The 21935-nt window shown below is 34.0% G+C and overlaps 1 protein-coding gene across 1 annotated transcript in view; it reads right to left on the bottom strand.

Annotated features, from left to right (window-relative positions):
- Window positions 1-21935, bottom strand: part of LOC113523060 (adenylyl cyclase 78C) — a 65387-nt gene that overhangs the window by 31333 nt on the left and 12119 nt on the right. The window contains exons 3-4 of the mRNA XM_052897811.1: window positions 3241-3354; window positions 1716-1779 (exon numbers count right to left, since the gene is read on the bottom strand). Of these exons, the coding sequence (XP_052753771.1) occupies window positions 1716-1779; window positions 3241-3354 (178 nt within the window). The remainder of the gene's footprint in view (window positions 1-1715; window positions 1780-3240; window positions 3355-21935) is intronic.

Here is a 21935-nt window from a genome sequence, read left to right as displayed (position 1 = left end):
TAGTTCAAGGTACGATAGGGCTGATATATCTGAAAAGTTCCTAAAATAAAAAAAAATATATATTAACTATAATACAGTTTTGTCACTGTCTTTCAAATTGGGAATTAACTCAAAAGAAAGATACAAAACAATTCAATAGGTAAAATAGGTTTGACTTTTTTATGAATAATTAGTCATTGCCCTATTACGCAGAACGCTTACTAATATTAAATATGAAATTGAGTTTGTTTGTTTGTTTGTTACCTCTTGGCATCATCACGTGTCAATCAATCGCCATGGAATTTGTAGAGATCGGTAATATCTGATATCTATATATTAAGTTCTTCTATACATTGATGAGCATCCATTGCGATATAGCATACCGATATAGTCCAATATCTATATACATTATGAACGGGTTCTTCTTTTCCATATTATATATTGGATAATCGACAGTTAATATATCGAATAATGGGCCAATATATAAATAGATATTGTAACTACAATATATAAATATTGTCATATATTACCTCACCACCACATGCCTCACCAGAAGGAGACTGTACAAAAGTCGATTGCTTGGGTACCTCTGTCCCATTCGTGTTTCAACCGTGAAGCAGTTGTGTTTATATGGCTGTGTTTCGGTTTGAAGGGTGGGATATGGCGTGAATTTACTAAGTACAGAGGAATAACACCTGAGTCCTCAGGAATGGCAACGTATCATGGGCGATACAGTATACTCTGTTATGTCCATGGTACTGCTCATGTCTATAGGCGACGTTTACCACTTTCCATCAGGTGGACCATCAGCTTGTTTGCCTTTCTAAGTTGTATAAAAAAAAATATTACCCACCCTTACAAGGAAGGCGAGAATTTATTTTGGTTAGTCATCTTATCCCGGTCACGAGAAGGAAATTGCGAGAAAAATCTAATATGATATATAGATATGATATATAGATTAGAAAAGTTACATATATTCTTATTTATTGCTAGTTTTTTTATGGTGGTGATAACATACGCCATAACAAGGCCAAATGTGTATATATCGCATATTTTTCATTATTAACATTATCATAGAAGGAATAAGGAGGTTAGTGCCCTCAAAGCTTTTACACTGATGATTTGATTATACAATACATTTAGACAATAATTTATGGGAATGGCTAAAAATATGAAAAAAATATTACAGAATTATTTGTCCATTTTTTTATTTACATCAACTGATTTTACTTAATTCAGAAAGATAATCAAGGTGGTGACATTTGGCGTGGGTGAAAATGCCCCGTGAGTTCGTAGCCTTAGAAAATGACAAATCTTAATACATAAAATGTATTAATTCATTTATCTTAAAATACATTAATGTTGTTATCTATCAAAAAATTTGTTTCATTTACAAATTGATTTTGTCAGATTAATGCACCGCCATTTTAATCTCTGTGTTCAGCGTAACGGTTGACTGGTAGAGAATGCCATCAGGCATTAAGTCCGCCCTGTAGATATATTTTAATGTGTGTATAAATAAATAAAATTTTCATGTCATGATGTTCATTGACGCAGACCTCCGAAACCGCTCAACCAATTTAAATAAAATGTAAGTGTAGTGTGTATTGTTCGTTCGATCTCGAAAATATTTAGAATAGTTTTTATTTCAATAATAAAAAATTGAACCGCTAGATGGCGGTAACGAGCAAAACAAAGTTTTTTTCAAATTAGCCAGTATAATTATAATAAAATACCTGGATCATTGTCTGCTTCAAACGGATTAATACTATCAGAAGAAGAATCATCCTCGCTGATGCGCTGTGAAAAAAAAAAAACATATTAATATAGCAATTTTATAAGTACAGCGTAAAATCTAAATCACTGGCATCACTTAAGATAGCATTCAAGCTTTCAAACTGGGGGAAAAGGGATCGTTAGTAATAGGGACTATCGGCCCCATTGCTATCAATAAACTCTATCAGGATTGTGTTCTGAAGATCTCTTCAATATAATGCCTACAGCCACCTTTCACCATCGTACCTATCGCCATTAATAAAGATTCCATCCTCACACCTTAGAACCAGAATGGTCATGCACAGTGCGGTATGAGAAGAGTTTCCTCCCGCGAACACTCAGGTTCTGGAATGATCTTCCTGCTGAGGCTTTTCCTGGAGACTACCGCATGGGGTTTTTCAAAAAGGGTTTATTAAGGTTTCTTAAGTGTTGGTAACGCGCGCGTGACACCCTTGGCGTTACAGGCGTCCACAGACTACGGTAACTCCGTTTATGCTTGTTTGCGACCACAGTAGTATAAAAACAGGTCGACGTACACGCGGTTTACCCTGGATACCATCTTGCTTAATTTTTTTATGGATTCTTTACTATGGGCCAACTGACCTGCTTTCATCCTCACCTATTATCTCTCAATAGTAGGGAACCATTCAGCACCAGCGTAGGCATACTGATTTTTTGTTAGCTATGGTGGGTTAACAGACTTGCCCTCCTCCTCATCTATCATCCTTCACTGGTACCTTGCCGGTATATACCAATAGCGCAGACGAAGTTACCGTTCCATTTTCACACATTAAAAAAGAATTGTCAAGAACAATCCTTTAAAGAGATACTAAAAAATTCGATTTCACCTTATAGATGCCTTATAAACAATTCAAACTATAGTTCATTAATCATCTAAAATTAAAAATTAAAAAAAAAAAACATAGAGCGCGAAAAAAGAGTAATTTGAAATGTGTTTTGTACAGCCTCGTGCGGCCAGTATTATTGAACAAAGTTATGTCTAGATATAATGAAATTGCTAACTTTAAACACATTGATTTCCCGAGGGGCAGTGTCTCTGACATGGACATCGTTATCCTACGCGGTGTTCCGACGGTTGAATTCGGGAACTTTTTAGAATAATAACCATAGCGCGCGGTTTCACCCGTATCGCTTACGTGCTGGCAGCAACATATTGCACATCTTTTTTATATTTCTTTTTATTTCCGTCGAAGCGGACGGTAGTCTTGGCACCTTCTGTCAAGTCGTCGGTCCCTTTCAATTGCCACACGGTCTGAAGCATCTTTGCCCATAGGGGATCATCACGATACAATTGCTTAAATATACAAGTTAATTATAAATCTTCTCTTTTTGAAAATCGCTTAAAATCCGTCAAGCCATTTACGTTACACATACTTATAATCGGGGCATAATACAACAGAAAAATATTACTCCCTTTTTGACAGTCGAATAAATAAGTACTGATATAAATTACTGCTAATATACCTGGTCGTCAGGAGCGGAGCAGCTAGCGCCATCTCCCGGCAGCCTCTCACCAACAGGTATGACCGCTTCCTCCCCTTCTCCTTCTCTGGCGTTATCACAGCTCCGTATTTGTCCCTGCAAAATAAAATATTTACATTTATACGACTTCTTATTACAATTACAATATAATGCTTTCTATGGTTTATAAGAAATGGGAATTAACGCGATCAATTAAGTGAACTATGATCACCATTTCAGCCGTTAACTGTCCACTGCTGAACTTAAGCCTTCCCTATAAGGGGAGTTTTGTCAGTTGGCAGGCGAGTTAGCAACTGCAGTTAGGCTTTTAGAGATGTTTTAAGAGGGACGCTGTTGCATATTCCTTTACAATTAAATTCCTTTATTTTATCTCTTACGACACCCATAAGAAAGGAAGGGGTAGTTTATTCTATGCCGGAACCACACGGACTATGATATTTTTCTTCAATTATCTCAACTTTTGGATCGGGTTACAACATTAGTACCCTGATGTAGTGCTGTCATGTCTCCGCTTTCGCTTCTACTGAGGGTTTCTGTACACAACACTGACCGTGTCTTCATTCGATGCTTTTACCGACTGTTACTGTTAGGTTTAACTAAAAGATCGTGTCGGGGGGGGGGGGGATTGTTAGAAATGCGGACTACCAGTCCCATTGCTAGCAATATAGGTCCGGTCGACCTCCACGCGGTTCCCTCTGGAAACTATCGTGCTGAATTCCAGGTATATCATCACGATGAGCTAACTGACCTGCCTTTTCATTCTCATTTATCCTCCTTCACCGGTAATAGGAAAAATTTATTGTTAGTAATCAGTCAATTAGTGATTCCATCGCTAGCAATATTTATTATTTATTTATTTATTCATATATAATATATTATACATATTTTTGGTGAATTTTATAGATTTACCAATGTACTCACCAAAAACAAAAAAAAAAAAACAAAATTATAATAATACATTAATAGAAAAAAAAATGTAATTATATCAGACAAATAAACATTAAAAATGTAATTCTGCGTAATTTGTTAGCGTCCAGCGTAACTCTGTGGTATTACAGTGAAATAAGTCCAGCTGCTCTAGACAAGTGACAAGCGTATTCGCCGACGGAATCGACATCGTTAGCGAGTCCATGAGTTGGAATGGGACATCCGACGTTGCTATCCCATTCTACCTCAAGAACTTACTAGCGATGTCGATTCCATTGAAGAATTCGCTTGCCACTTGTCTAGAGGGCCAGTTCTGAACTCGCAACTATATACATATATACCCTACCAAATTGCCTTTTATCGTGATTAATGCATAATAAATTCATCACGAAATACCAACTTATCTGACTTTACCCTAATTCAATATATCAACAGCGTAGACAGAGTTAACTTTCCTTTTCCTCCCTGTAGAAGGAGATTATTAGTATATATATATATATATATATATATATATATATATATATATATATATATATATATATATATATATATATATATATATATATATATATATATATATATATATATATATATATATATATTCATTTCTATACAGTCGGCTAATAAATCAACTAATGCATGACAATCGACCTCCACGGTTCAGATGATTGAGGGGACTCTAACGCAAATAGATAGGCATTAGTTTTATTTATAAATTGAAGTTATTAGATACATATCATTGGCCGCAATGCACGTGTAAATTATTAATTTTTTTATGCAACTTTGAAAGACGAATAAGCTGACGGCCCACCTGATGAAAAGTGGTAACCGTCGCCTATAAACATGAATTGTATCATGGATATAACAGAGTGTGCTGTGTCGTTCATGGAACCCTTATGATTTACCAAGTCTGAGGACTAAGGTGTTATGGCTCTGTACCTTGTATTTCTACTATCATATCCCACAAATAAATATAATATTTCTATATATTTTTTTATACAATTTTGAATGGTAAACAGGCTGACGGCCTATCTGATGGAAAGTAATAACCGTGGGCTTTAGAATATATTGCCGTATGGTCCCGGCATGGAACAAGCCACACTTTCTTTTCCAGTAGGTGTAGTAAGAAGCAGGTAACTTGATGGTGGAGGGATGGGCAGCAGCACAGTGCCCCTTCCAAAACATCATCAAAACCATACTTGCATTTGTCAACCCGCCTACCAAACGCAGCAACTACTGGCTAAACCCCTCAAAAGGGGACGCCCCAAGAAAATTAGACAGATTCGCTTTTTCGAAGTCTCTTAATTATGGCTTCTACCCTACCTAAAAGTTCTTTTGCCCTATCTTAATCTTAGATCTAGCTATGGTCCTGTATGAATCCCACAATATTTTTTTTGTTTTCAATATAGAAACAGCAAGTGATCGTCTATGGAAGTAGACAAGTGTGTAGGATAATCATATCGCTATGTAAACGCATTAGGGCCGTGTCGGTCGTTATCACGACGACCACGTTGTAAGTAGTATCGACCACGCCGCGACGCCGTGTGTACTATGATTCATTTAATACATATAAACTCAATACTATGAACTGAGCTTTTTATTGTTATTATAAGTATTATTACTCTTTTTATAGATAAAGAATATGTAAATGTCATATGACTAATCTAATATTAACTTTTTCCTCTGTTGTCGATTATGTGTAAATGTCTTCGTAAAAAATAAAAGTTAATTAAGATTTTAAATTGAACAATTTGAAAGATTCATACGATAGAGTTGAGCTGTATGGGCAGAGTCCTTTGCCTTTCCATTTGGGATAAACAAAAACAAAAAAGTTGAAACAGCTAAACAAATACATTTTAATTTATAATATTTGTAACAGTCTTATTTCTGTGATTTAGAAGTGCAATTAAGAATATAAACAAACTAGCTTTTACTCGCGACTTTATTCGCGTTAACGGGATAAAAATTTGCTTATATCCAGCTTCATCTCATATAGAATATGTATACTAAATTTTATAGTCATAAGGTAACAAACAAATTCACTTTCACATTGATCATGGGTGGGTGGGTGATCATGGGCGGCGGTAGTCACTTACCGTCAGGTGAGCTGCATGCTCGTTTGCCCCCTGTGTTGTAAAAAAAAACATACCGCTGAAATTTAAGTTTCTACAAATAAAAATTTTTAAACAGATAGTTTTTACTCTGTAAAGAGAGATCGCAGTACGGAAGTTAGACCTCTTCAACTCAAGAAAGAATTATCAAAACTAGCAGCTTAACCACGTTACAAAGCCACGAAAAAAAAATTGAGAACTTTCTGTTTTTGAATGTCGCAAACGTATTTATATCATATTGCATAAACTTGACGTACAAATATGTGTATCATAAGACAGATATCAGTTTTATATCGAGCGACATGTGTACCAGTTGGCAAGCCTGGGGTCACCCGCCATGCAATAAAAACCTCTATCAATCATCCTCCGATGGCAAGCTCAATATGAAATATTGTCGTCTACGTATTTACTGATCGACCTTAGCGGTTTTATTTCCATTACGCCATATTTTTAGATTCGTTTATAAGTGTTCGTTCAGTATTAAGGAGGGTAATGTTTTTTTACTGTACTTCAGGTTGTTTTGAGGTTATTTATGATTATTATCTATGTATCATTGGCTGCATATGAGCAGGTATTTTATGTGTTTAATTTAGCATATGCTAAATTAAACACATAAAATATATATACTAAAACTATATAGTCCATCTGTGTATTAATGTTCATGCTACAGATCATGTTTATAGGCGACGGACGAATAAAAAATTAAAATTAAAACTTGTGTCTTGCAAAAAAAAAAAAAATAAACTTCAGTTATGACAAAACCAGTTATTTCTATCTAATAACTAAAAGATTATGATAACATTTCATTTTGATAACATTTCTATGGGACCAATCTGTAAGTATAAAGTGTAAAAAATTTTTTTTTTATCCTTTCAGATAAAAAAGATTTTTTTCAAATCAGTTTACAACTCTGTCAGTTGTTATGAGGTAACAAGCATAAAATAAATACAACCGAATTGAGTACTTCTCCTTTTTGAAATCGGTTGAAAATCAATCCAATGTGTACAATGTATAATCTAAATGACCTAACATCTATATAGTCAAATATTTTTACAAAGTCTCATATCTGCATAAATAAAAATCAAAGGCCGGCAACACACCTGCAATGCCTCTGGAGTTACGGGTGCTCTTGGGTGGCGGTAGTCACTTACCTGCCACATTACACCTTGTTTTATTAAAAAAAAATATTGTCGAACTGTTCATACAATAAGCACATAATTCCAGAGCAGTTGCATCTATTTGGCTAATTCTTTTTTGTACAAGTTTTGTAAAAGTGAAAATTTTGAGTTAAAGAATCAGAAAAAGTGATTAGTGAAAGATTTAATCCCACTTTTTTCATTAGTACACCCATGCGAAGCCAGGATGTGCAATTAGTTTATAATATTAATAAAAAGAAAAAAACACTAGTATGTAAAAAATGTAGTTCTTACTGACGTATTGTGCGACACTAGTTTGTTTTTAATTACTTCTTTATTACAATCTGTAACCTTCTAACATTCTTTTTCAATCTCCAATTAACGCAAAGCTCAATCCCTGATATCTGTAATAGAATGTGGAGGCAGTGAGACGACGCGAACACGCCTCTGTTTCGACCCGATAGAGCGCACCGGATACGTATGTGTTTTTGAAGTTCGATAGGTAATTAATTGTACTTTTACAAACGTACAGACCTCCGACAGACAGATAAAGATTATGAACGCATTAAGTTTTCCGTGCAATAGGTTATTAAACTTGTTTTATAAAAAATGTAATAAGGTCATCTCTGCAATTGTTATTTCCTGACACTTATTGTAACATTAAGGAATACAAATAAATAAATATCAAAATATTATGAAGTATATATATGAAGTATATAATATATATATATATATATATATATATATATATATATATATATATATATATATATATATATATATATATATATATATATATATATATATATATATCTCCCGTAACTATGTCAAACACAGAATTGTCCAATTCTTTGATTTATTTTTAAAATTATTCAATTTTTTAACACTGAAACTAATACTTTTTTGATATATTAACCGGAAATTTGTAACTATGGATGGATGTTAACAGATTTGAATGAAATTTAGTACACGTGTAGGTTGTATTCTAACTTTGTACATAGGATACATTATGTACTGATTCACGTGTATATATATTATATATATATTAGTAAACTATTTTTTCTGATATAATTATGCATATGTACGTAATGTTTACAAATTAATATATATGTATTAATTAAAAAGTTGATCATTCTTAATCATTCTATCAAAATCTCGTACCTCTTGTATCTAAATAATAAAGGAATAAAAAACTCCTCTTACATTGACAAGCTAAAGCATTTTCATATCATCTCATTAGAAAAACGCAGAGATTTTATTGACATTTCTTTTGGTTTTAAAATACTGACGCATATAATAGATTGTCCACAAATGCTTCAATTGTTTAACGTGTTCCCTCTAGAATACCTCGGAAACAGATAACAGCTTTATGTCCTCCGTTAAGAAGAACAGTGTTAGGAGCCAACTCGCCTGTACCCAGATTGTGTAGGATTCATCAATTTTGGATCCATCAACAGCAGATATAACTTATTGAGGAAAATCTTAGACATACGTTCTTAATCTACTTATTATTCAGATATTGTTATTGTCATTGTTAACGATTATTAAATATTATAATAGTGCATGTGGTGTTCGCCAGTAAAAGACTTTTACATTAGGCAATATTATTTTTTGTGTTATTGATTAAGTAGCATGTAAAATGTAAAAGTTGTATGTGAACCTTATTAAATAAATAAATAAAGAATAATCAATAAAAATAAGCATCATCGCGAATCATTTTGCATTGTTTATTTGGACCTTGCTTTTTCAAATTATAACGGTAAAAAGTTCTAACGTATAATAACCGTTAGAATTTTATCGTTCTAATTTTCTCCATTCAGTATAGGAGTGAAATTATATCTTACAATATAATTTAACTCCTATACTGAGTAATGAATATACATTATAATAACTATATTCACGCACACATAGATAAAAAATATAGCTGTTTTTGACAAAGTATTTGCATGGAGACACTCCGTCTATAATCATTTATATAATCTTAATACGAAACAACCAACGAGATGTTTTGTAGTAGGTGCATTACATTGACAATATTTGAATTTAGAACACGAAATTTAAATTATGACCTTCTACCATATAAAATTAAGCATAGTACCGACTTCGAGTGTTCGTACTTGCCAGTATTAACTTCGTACGTAGTCGAGTCTGGATAACAATTTACTCGTACCTACAAACGCTCCTTTGCATTAAAATATCGGAATAATATTGAGTTCAACTACCGAGACGTATTTTCTAGAAATCGAAATGTGACCGGAATAAGCGGTGATATATTCGAAATGGAATTGCTTCGGTAATATCACAATAGAATAACGTAGGTACTTTTATATCCACAGAGAAAAAGTATAAGCGAAATTGTTTCCTGCAACGGCTTATTTACGCCAATATAACATATGTAGACAAATATTTTATTTGCGTATTTAATTTCTTCTACTGCATTCGAGTATTATGTATCCTGGTCGTGATCAACGTCAGCTTTTATAAAAGGGACATTATTTTTATTATGCCAAGACAATTATGTCTTTTTTTTTATACAACTAAGAATGGCAAACAAGCTGACGGCCCACCTGATGGAAAGTGGTAACCGTCGCCTATAGACATGAGCAGTACCATGGACGTAACAGAGTAAACATTTAAAATCGACTTATCGTATGACAATTCCACTGTGACATTTCTGTGTCTAGACCGTTGTGTAAGAAAGAGTCCTTTAGAATGTGATACTAAACAATTTTGTATGAAATTTGCTATTTTTGAATAAGACAGCGCGGATCGGATGGTTGATCAGCATGCAACTTGTAAAGTAAGTCTCAAGAACTTAATAGTAAATTAACAAACAAGTTAAAAGTTCTTATGGTGTAGATATTTCGCGAAGGTTTTCTAGACTTGAAGTATATACATGATGTCACAAAACACCTGTATTTGGTAGCTGCATTGTTTAAATCGTATTAGGATTGGAAATTATGCTGATGGGCTATCAGCTAAATAAGCTAGGCTAATAATAGCTAAGGCTAAATTCACGATAGTTTCCAGGGGAAACCGCGTGGAGGTCGACCTGATAGAGTATATTGATAGCAATGGGGACTAACCTCACCATTACTAACAATCCCTTCCCCCCAAAGTCCGGTATTTATCGTTGACATTTATGTTTCGGATGCTCGTTAGGTTACAAGAATATCAGTCGATGTGTTCAAAGAGATCCAAGTCACAGGACATTTATTATTGTGACAAGTCTGCAAAAAAAAAACTGCGTTTTTAATCGTCTTGAATTTACATATTACATAGAAGTGCCTGCGGCGTTCTTTTTCCACGAATTATTATTGTGGGCGGAAAGGACTGAAAGCTGGTATGGAAATACGGTGTTTTCAGGAAGGAAATATAGTTATAAAAATATATATACAATGCAAAAAGGAAAACGAAAGAGAACGCAACTAAATATGACAATTACTTCAAATCAAAAAAGAATTTTTAATCTAATATATAAAATTCTCGTGTCACGGTGTTTGTTACCAAACTCCTCCGAAACGGCTTTACAGATTTTTATGAAATTTTGTGTGCATATCCGGTAAGTCTGAGAATCGGCCAACATCTATTTTTCAGACCCCTCAATGATAAGGGTGACCCACCCCTAAATATTTTTTTTATTTTTTTAACAAAATTTTCTACTTTTATTTGATTATGATTTAGCATAAAAAAATACATACAACTCCAAATTTTTACGCTCTTACAATCAACCCCTATTTTTTAATCGCGATTTTTATATTCCGCAATATGGTTGCAAGATGGCGATCGAATATAATAATTGTAGTACGATAAATTTTCATATATAGTTCTAGAAATAATCTATATGGTAAAACAACGTTTACCGAGTCAGCTAGTATATATATATAAAAAAAAAAACAAAATGGTGAGTCGTGCGTAATTATTGACTAGGTAATGTCATAATTCTTTTTTAAAATATTATATATTAATTAGGACAAGATTTTTTATAAATATATAAAATTTAAATTATTTGAAATTAGAATGAGGAGCTGGTTACAAAAGAATGGTAATTAAGCTAACGGACGGTTCACTTCATGGAAAGTAGGGACCGTTGCCTAAGAATAGCATCAAGGAGTTAGCAATATATATTGTAATTATCCTGGTACCCTTCGTGCGCAAACATTTCTTAGGGCTATGATATTTTTAGTGCCTGTCTGCAGTGTGGTCTCGGCATAGAATGGGACACCCCTTTCTGGCCCTTGCCTGTTATAAGAGGCGATTAAGAGTATTTAATGGTCGAGAAATGGGCAGCAATGTTCCTCTTAAAACATTACCAAAGCTTAATTGTGGTTGCCAACCCGCTTGCTAAGTGTGGCAACAGCCCCCTTATAGGAAAGACCTATGTCTAGCAGTGGATAGTCAATGGCTAATATGATGATGACGATGATATGATGATGATGATATGACTATGATGTCATTCCTTCTTATCCTATAATTTTATTCCGCAATATTAATAATTTTTTATTTAGGTCGACCACTACAAAACTACTAAAATGTATCTCACACTTTATCTCGTGTTACCTAGATAAAAATAACTAAAGATAACTAAAACGCGCAAGTATAAAAGCATGTTATAAAATAACTTTTTGTTATCCTATAGTTTTTAGCGGCTTCCAAAGAAGATTCTTATTTCCAATTAATCTTTTGTGCCTATCTTACGCAATTATGTTGCAAATCTGAAAAGATTTTAACACTAATTTCTGGAATCATAGAATTTATTTCTGTATTGGCTCCATATTTGTTTTGCATAGATTGAAGTTGCCGTTTTTCTTGCGCACCAAAAAACTGTTTTTCAAAAATTACTTATAAAACTTTTAGATTTCTGCGGTTAATATATATATATATATATATATATATATATATATATATATATATATATATATAATTAACGGATTAGTATTTTATTTTCATTCGATTTAAAAAAGAAGGAAGTTCTCGATTCGGTCGTATATTTTTTTGTTTGTTACCTCATAACTCCGTCAGTTCTAAACCGAATCGGAAAAATCTTTCCATCAGGTGGGCCGTCAGCTTGTTTGCCATTCTAAGTTGTATAAAAAAAATCTTTTTATCAAAAAGGCTATACAGATATATATATATACAGAGTAATCCTTTGAAAATTTTATCAAAGTCAATCTAAGTAGTTCACTTTTTAGATTAAAAAAACTAGATTTGTCACTCACTATCTTTAGTTATAATTGTATACATTGCGTGTTTCAAATTTATAATAATTTCATTGTTTTAACATGTTGTTTTTTTTTGTGTTTATTTTTTAATAAAGCAAACATTCTTATTATGTTAAAGTGAATAAACACACTTTAATATGTCAATAACTGTTACGGTAATTTATCAATTTTACGCTTGAATTCGCCTTTCTTTTGCTGATCAAAATGTACTACTATAAGATTGCATTCCTTGGAAATGTCAATTGTATCAGTGTGGCAATAAAAAAAAAATATTTTATTTGTAGCACGTAGAATCCGGCTTTAGCAGGATTTTCTGCTCACCCGCACACCCCCGGTCTGAATAACAATTTTCCTTTGCCAGCTTCGAGTTGTGGTTGAAATGAAATTACTTTTTAATTTAGACCCAACTTGTAATAATAATGCCGGTGAAACTTTGTGAGACTGATTTTTATTAAAATAAATCTTAAGTGACAGCAGATTGAGAAACAAGCTGACGGCCCACTTGTTTTTTTTTATACAACTTAGAATGGCAAACAAGCTGACGGTCCACCTGATGGAAAGTAGTAACCGCCGCCTATAGACATGAACAGTACCATGGACATAACAGAGTATACTGTTTCGCCCATGATACCCCCCATGCGTTGCCATTCCTGAGGACTCAGGTGTTATTTCTTTGTACCCAGTAAATTCACGCCATATCCCACCCTTTAAACCGAAACACAGCCATGCAAACACAGCTGCTTCACGGTTGAAACACGAATGGGACAGAGATACCCAAGCAATCGACTTTTGTACAAAGTCTTCCTCTGGTATGATTATTAGTGGTATCTGGCATCTATAGGGGGAGGGGTTTGTTAGTAACAGAGACGGGCTGACCCCATTGCTAACAATACGTAAAGGAAGAAACTGTGACGAAAAATAAATAAAGCAAATACGCAGCGTGTTTGTGAAACGAGATTTTTTCAGTGAAGTAACAATTTATTAGTTGATAACTATTTTTGTATCCAACCTAAATATAAAGTCTGTTTCAATAGAATTTAAGGAAAATGTAAACAAACGATAATTAACTCAACCCTAAGATAATTTTCCGATGAAATGAAATGAAATATTGATTTGTTTTAGATAGACATTTAACATAATAAAAGCCTAGTGACAGAACTTTTGCGCATCTGTTTAATTGCCTTAAAATTGTAGGCATGCAAATTTAATGAACTAATTAAATAAGGATATTGTACTAATCCTATCTTATCCTAACAGCCTTTAATTGTCCATCTGCTGAATATAAGTCTGCCCCCTTGAGGTGTTTTGCCAGTAGTTGCCACGCTTGGCAGGCAGATTGACAACCGCAATTAGGCTTCGGAGATGTTTTAAGAGGAACGCTGCTGCCCATCCCTCGCTCTCCTTTAGTCGCCTCTTACGTTATTCATGGGAAAGGAAGGGGTGGCCTATTCTATGCCAGGACCACACGACTTATAGTACTAATATTGGTGATTATACAAAATTAAGGTCAAAGATAAAAATTGAATTTAATTATTACAATAAATTTAAATAAATATTGTCAAATAAAATTAATAATTATATTTTATATGACATACAAATAATAAATTACAATCCAATGATATTCAATGGTAGTACAATAATGAATTAATTGTAAAGCAATGTTTCGATTTGTTACTAATTTAATTTAGAGATAATTTCATAGTAATTGTAACAGAACTCGCTTACCGTTTCATTAAATTTTATTGAAATATACATTAAGCCATCTAGCTATTAATATACCTACATATAAATTAAATTCTTACATACTATACACTTTTAACACAACAGTGGACAGTTAAAGGCTGACATGACGATGATGATGAGCCTATTATAGGCGCCCATATCACATTTAACGATGACCGGTCGACCGTCGAATGAAATAACGGAATATTTTTTATTTATTTATTTTAAAAAACCAACAGCGGTTTACAAATAAAATTAACAAACATTTTATTTATTTATTTATTATAAGTTACAATAACAGTTTGCAAACAGAAATGAACCATTAAAAAAAACAAAACAATACAAAAATTTATCACTTTCTAAATTAATTTCGTAGGTTCGTAGGTTAGGTAGTTAACAATTGTTAAGGGAAAAGCAGAAAAAATAAACAAATCAAATAGGTAGGCAATCGTTGATGTCACAATAATCATCGGAGTTTCCCAATCGATGGCCGACCATTCTCCTATTTCAATAGCAGTCTTAGATCGTCTATCTTACTCGCTCTATGCCTATTAACTTGCACTCTACTCCCGTATATACACAATATGCTCAAATTGTTAACATTTTGTTCACTTAAAAAACATTATTGTACGTATAGAAAAAAAGAGAGCTTACATTAGAGGATTTATTTCGGACTTGTTTTGTCCCTTCGTTAATTTCTCATCTTTTTCATCTGAAAATTAGGGAGAAGTACTCTTAAATAAAATGTTTTACGAGTAATATTGCTTATGTTTTTTTTTTATAAATATTGTGTCACTTCTGTCTGAATTCTTGAAAATTATATGACAAAATTTTAGCATTTCAATTCTAATGGCCTGCTTATTTTATTATTATCTTGTTATTTATTTATAGTTAAAGAAGTACATAAATAAATAAACGTTTTCCTCCGTTATTAAAGTTAAAAATAACACTTATCTATACTTATAGGGCCGCTAGTGTTTAAGTAAACTTAATTTATACAATAAATATAAGTTTTAAATAAACAAAGTACAGATGTATCTTCGATATTATGTAGGATTACACCGGAAGCATAGTTTGCATTTCTCCGACTATCAACGTGTATGAAGGAAATAATTATCAACAATGGATGTTAATTGCGCTGGGGAGGTTTAGGCCATTCACACACTGAACTACTGCGGTTACCGCCTTTTACCTCAAGGTCAATGTGTGAAACGCCTAAGGCCGAGATACAATATCGAAAAACGTGTCTCTCTGTCTGCAAATAAACACGGCTTTTCTCTTCAAGAATGGGCAAAAAACAGAAATGTAAGCCTATAAATAATATTGTTAGGGATGTCATATTTTTTCCCCCACAAAGGACCAAGTTCTGTATTCGACTTACGGAGAGATAAGAGAATGAATGGCCCGTCACTAAATCTTCCAGATGACTAAATCAAAACAGTGGATACGTAGGCAGTTTCTTTTTACGAGTAGATAATAGTTAATCAGTCTTTATATACTTGGCTTATTTGGGTAATGGGTGTTTATTTTTGAAATGAGTGAAGATGTAATTGTGCACCCGTCTATGATAACGGTATATAAAAGCAAGGCATCAGTGGTGGATGAAACTACGAGAATGTAGTCAGGCCAGTTGGTCCGTCGTAGCGAATTCACTAGGAATTAACTAAGAAGATTTCATTTTTCAATAGTATTTGTTTGTTTTTCAGTAGTATTTGTTTGTTTAATTTTGTTTATTTATTTATTTTATTTATTTAACTCTTTATTGCACCATAAATAAAAATATACAATGTCAAGTGAATAATTCAAGTGAAATACAGTAACATAAATACAGATTAAAATATATTTTTATTTAATTTTGTTTAATTTAGTATTGTCTAATTTTGTGTTTCGTTTACTTGTATTTTATTTTGTGCAAATTCTAGTGGCCACCAAATTACTGTTTAAGTATATAATTATGTATTATTTTAGCTGTTTGTTTGCCTTAAATAAATAAATAAGATTACCAGGACCGCTAGTAATGTAGGTATGGTATATTACTAGCAACGAAGACTAACCTCCATTTTTCCTTTAATGGGTGTTTTCAAAAAGGTATATTAGGTTTTTTTTATTTATTATTCATTCTTTTTACTTCACTATCATAGTAATAAATATATATAAATATATAGTCATAAATATATTGAGACATTTTGTATTTCATATTTAATTAATTGCACTTAGAATATATATATATATATATATATATATATATATATATATATATATATACTAGTGAATACGTCTATACAAATATTAAAAAAGGTTAATACCCTTCAAAATAGAAAAAAAAATTGTCACACCTTTTCTCTTCTAACGTTCCTTTTTGAAGTCGTTTTAAAATATCATTACCTTTTTTAGTTAGTGAGTCGGTAATAAGTCTAACTTTAGTGAAATACCAGTTTCTAATTCATTAATTTTTTTAATTATATAACTTTCCAAGAATTCTTTGGATATTCAGCTTAACTCTTGCTAAAAGAATATAAATGGACTTAACATAAATTACTTTGATATCGAGCGTAGGCAGATTACTTGATTAACTTTGGATAGATTTTTGCAGTCATTTATATATTTATACATAATATAATATTATACTGGTCTCGCGTATTGGTTCCATAGTAATTTTATTACAATTGATGTGAGCTTATCTCATGGAATAAAATCTTAAATAATTTTAACAGAATATCTTAGAATAAAAAATTAGTAAAACAAAAATTCTGATATAAAAAAAAATTATGACATAAGATTTGAGTCTCGCTTACTAACAGTTGAGTTACTTACATCTATAATAGCTATATTTATTTATATTCATACATGTATCTATGTGTTTTTTTTTTTGATGGGTGAAAATGATATAGTAACCCCGCCTGCGCTAACGGGATATGCTGGCGGAGAACCAGTGAAGGGTGATAGATGAGAATGAAAACAGGCCAGTTAGCCCATCATGATGAATTCGTCAGGAATTAACCATGACAGTTTCCAGAGGGAACCGCAAGGAGGTCGACCTGGTTGGGTATATTGCTAGCAATGGGATTCTCAGTCTCCATTACTAACAATCCCTTTCCCCCTGTATCTATGTGTATATTTATAATTTTATCAATACTCTGTTACTAACTATATAGCTATTAATAATTTAATTTATTATTTATCATATTTTTTTTAACAGATGATAATGGAATGGTAACCCCACCCGCGCTATCGGTATACACCGGCGGGGCACCAGTGAAGGATGATAGGTGAGGATGAAGTAGGTCAGTTAGCCCATCGTGACGAATTCAACAAGAATTGTTCACGATGGTTTCTAGGGGGAACCATGTCGAGGTCGACCTAATAAGGCATATTGCTAGCAATGGGCTGTCAAACTCCATTGCTAACAATCCCTTTCCCCCTTATTTATCATATTATTTTTGCTTTATACGTATACAAACATTAACTTTCTCCTTTTAGGTTCTTAAAATTGACTGAAAGAAATCCCTATAAAGGATAAGTCCGCCTGTGTACATTTTTGTTATAACCTAATAATTATCTATATTATAAGTGAATGTACAAAAATACGTATATAAATAAATAACTGAACACTTGAATGCACCAGTTTAGTCAGTAAGAGATGATTAAATTTTTTCTACCGTTTTTTAACCCTTTGTTTTTGATAAAAATTTTCAGTTTCACAGAAGACTGAACCTTCCAAGACTGCTAACTATATTGACCTGTATAATCTAAATGAGTAATATATTTAGGGGGAAAGGGATTGTTAATAATGTAGACTGAGAATCCCATTGCTAGCAATATACCCAACCAGGTTGACCTCCTCGCGGTTCTCCCTGGAAACTATCATGGTTAATACCTGATGAATTCATCATGATGGGCTAACTGGCCTGTTTTCATTCTCATCTATCACCCTTCACTGGTGCTCCGCAAGCGTAAGCCGATAGCGCAGGCGGGGTTACCATACCATTTTCACCTATCAAAAAAATGAGTAATATAGAGGGAAAAGGGATTGTTAGTAATGGGGTCTGATTTCCTTATAAATAGCAATACACCCTATCAGGTCGACCTCCACGCGGTTCCCCCTGGAAACTATCGTAATTAATTCTAATGGAAAACGAAATTGGCTAACTGACCTGCTTTTTTATCCTCACCTATCATCCCTCACTGGTGCCCCACCAGCGTACACCAATAACGCAGGCTGGGTAACCATTCCATTATCACATATTAAAAAAAATTAGTAATATAAATAAAATATTATTTAGGTAATTATAAATGTTTGAACGCTCATGCATGTACACCTAGTTCGGATGGCCTTTACAGGCGGCCTGCGAGGCCCCTTCCGCTCGCCGCCGACGCGGCCGCCTATGAAATTTGTTAAATCAGTCGGAAAATCGGCCTTCTAAGCTTTATACCTTCCTCTATTTTTTAGTTTTTGTTTAAGAATAATAATAAGTTAATGTCAGTTCACAACCTTTATGGGTGATGGGTTTTTTAGAGATAAAAACTGGACCGTAAATCCGATTGCGCTATAGTTTATATGCTGTTGTAAGTCGATTGTAATACTATCGAGAAATTATTGGAGAGGATATTGTTTTTTTTTTAATGGATGATAATGGAATGGTAACCCCACCCGCGCTATCGGTATACACCGGCGGGGCACCAGTGAAGAATGATAGGTGAGGATGAAGTAGGTCAGTTAGCCCATCGTGACGAATTCAACAAGAATTGTTCACGATGGTTTCCAGCGGGAACCACGTGGAGGTCGACCTAATAAGGCATATTGCTAGCAATGGGGCTGTCAAACCCCATTGCTAACAATCCCTTTCCCCCGGAGAGGATATTGTTAGGTCAGTTGAACCGTTTATACACTGTGGCAATAATACAATCAGGCAACAGCGTAACTGCGGTTACCAACGGGGAAGGTTTATGTTTAAAAGTTAGGAGTGCTCAATAGGGTGAGACGATATTTCATGCCAGAACACCGCCTGAAATTATATAAAGCCCAAGTCAGGCCGCATATGGAATACTGTTCTCACCTGTGGGCAGGAGCGCCACAGTACCAACTCCTTCCGTTAGACCGCATTCAGAGTCGGGCGGCTCGAATTATCGATAGTCAACGCCTTACTGTCCGACTTGATCCACTGAAACTGCGCAGAGATGTTGCATCTCTGTGCATCTTCTACCGAATTTATCATGGGGAGTGTTCTGAGGAATTGTTCGGATTGATACCTGCTGCTGATTTTCACCACCGTACAACCCGCCACAAACTAAAGTTTCATCCCAATCATCTGGACGAGTGGCGGTCTTCCACCGTGCGTTTTTCAAGGCACTTTCTTCCACGCACAACCATTCTTTGGAATCAACTTCCAGCAGCAGTATTTCCGAACCGATACGACAACATAACCTTCAAGAAAAGAGTATATTCCTTTTCAAAAGGCCGGCAGCACACCTGCAATGCCGCTGGTGTTGTGGGTGATCATGGGCGGCGGTAGTCACTTACCATCAGGTGAGCCGCATGCTCGTTTGCCCCCTGTGTTGTAAAAAAAAAAAAAAAAGAACAGTTAACGGCTGAAATGATGTTGAAATGACTAACAAACCCTTTTCCCTGGAATGAGATATTTATCGTGATTTTAGCTCTATGAGCTTCCGATGTATCATACATTATTTATTTCATGTATGCACTCGTCTTTATGCTGCTAAGCAATTGTGCTTGCATGGCTGTGTTTTCGCTTAAAGCGAGGGATATAGCAGTGAAATTAGAGGGCACACAGGCATAATATTATAGGCCTCGTGCCTGGCAACGCAGGAGGGACGCAACCATTTCATAAAATATGTAAATTTGTAAACAACCGTGATGTAAGTTTAATGCTTTGTTACACAGTAATAGATTAGTAATTAGTAAGTAATAGCACAGAATTATAATAGTACCTACTTACTCGTAGGTAATAGAAGTAAGATACAGTTTCTCCGAAATTTTCTATCGACTCCATCAACTGTCAACCTGTAAATCATAAAACTCACCATGATAACTCATCGTCCATCAATCCTCATCAGAAAGGTCATCTTAAAAGATATGCTCTCAGTACCCACTCAATGTTGAAGCCCAAATCCATCATCCATATTATAAGTCAACCAGCTGCAAACCTTGGCATACGCGAGCGTACACCAAAAGCGCAAACGCAAGTGCTTGGGAACTCAAATCCAATACATAGCACAAAAAAAAAAGTAAGTTACAGTTGTATTACGTAACAAGTTAAGACTTAACTACAGAACCCTATTACCATTAATTCAGTTTTTTACTCTCTACACGATAGTTGGTTTGTCGTGAACATACTGAAAACTTACGGGATGTCCCGTAGATACCCTAAAATGTTATACTCGAAGAAACCATAAACGTTACTTATATTATAAATGTGAAAGTCGGTTGAGAAGCTATTTCTTTAGAAAATCGTTTACATTATTTCTATTGTATACCTTCTATTGGTTACCAGAGGGAGACTTGTACAAAAGTCGTTTGCTTCGGCACCTCTGACCCATTCGTGTTTCTACCGCGAAACAGTTGTTTGCATAGGTGTGTTTCGATTTGAAGGGTGGGACATAGCAGTGAATTTACAGGGTACAGAGGAATAACATCTTAGTCCTCAGGAATGGCAACGCATGGGATATCATGGGCGGAACACTATACTTTGTTATATCCATGGTACTGCTCATGTCTATAGGCGACGGTTACCACTTTTCATTAGATGGACCGTCAGCCTCTTTGCCATTCTAAGTTGTATAAAAAAATACCTGTAAGATATTATTTTCTTAATGGGTGATAATTCTATTATAATACATTAGCTACATTTACATCCATTTAAGATTTATATCCATTTAGTCCATACGGTTCATATAAACCCATTTTAGTGCCATGGTACAGTTTAATAAAGTTAGGGTAACTTTATTGTTAAGGCAGTGTATAGATGTGCAGTAAATTCCGCGAAATTACTATAGTATTTAGTACGGTAATACTAAATACCTAATTTTAACAGTTGTTGTTAAATTTTAACAGTATTAGGTAATAAAAGTACCTAATACTGTACCGTAGAGGGGGAAAGGGATTGTTAGTAATGGGGGTTGACAGGCCCATTGCTAGCAATATATCTTATCAGGTCGACCTCTATGTGGTTTCCCCTGAAAATCATCGTGGCTAATTCTTGTTGAATTCGTCACGATGGGCTATCTGACCTGCTTCATCGTCATCTATCATCACTTACTGATGCCCCGCCAGTGTATACCGATAGCGCGTGTGGGTCATTCTATTATCATTCATTAAAAAAAATACTCTACCGTACCACAGAATATAACATTATAGTATAACCGTACAAAATTTGTCTGGAAAGAATTGCTTAGCGATGAAACAAATCTTTTAAGCACAAATCTTGTTAATTTACTGTAATTAAGTTTTTGATAATACAGCGGCCAAATGAGCCTACGGGGTTTCATATTAAGATGCAATAAATTAATGTTTTATGTTAACAATGTCATTATTTATGATT

Source organism: Galleria mellonella, unplaced genomic scaffold, assembly GCF_026898425.1.
Source record: "Galleria mellonella isolate WM207_F2 unplaced genomic scaffold, CSIRO_AGI_GalMel_v1 utg38, whole genome shotgun sequence".
In the NCBI taxonomy this organism is placed as follows: domain Eukaryota; kingdom Metazoa; phylum Arthropoda; class Insecta; order Lepidoptera; family Pyralidae; genus Galleria; species Galleria mellonella.
Note: the sequence above shows the minus strand (reverse complement) of the source record. Positions and strands in the feature narration are given on the sequence as shown.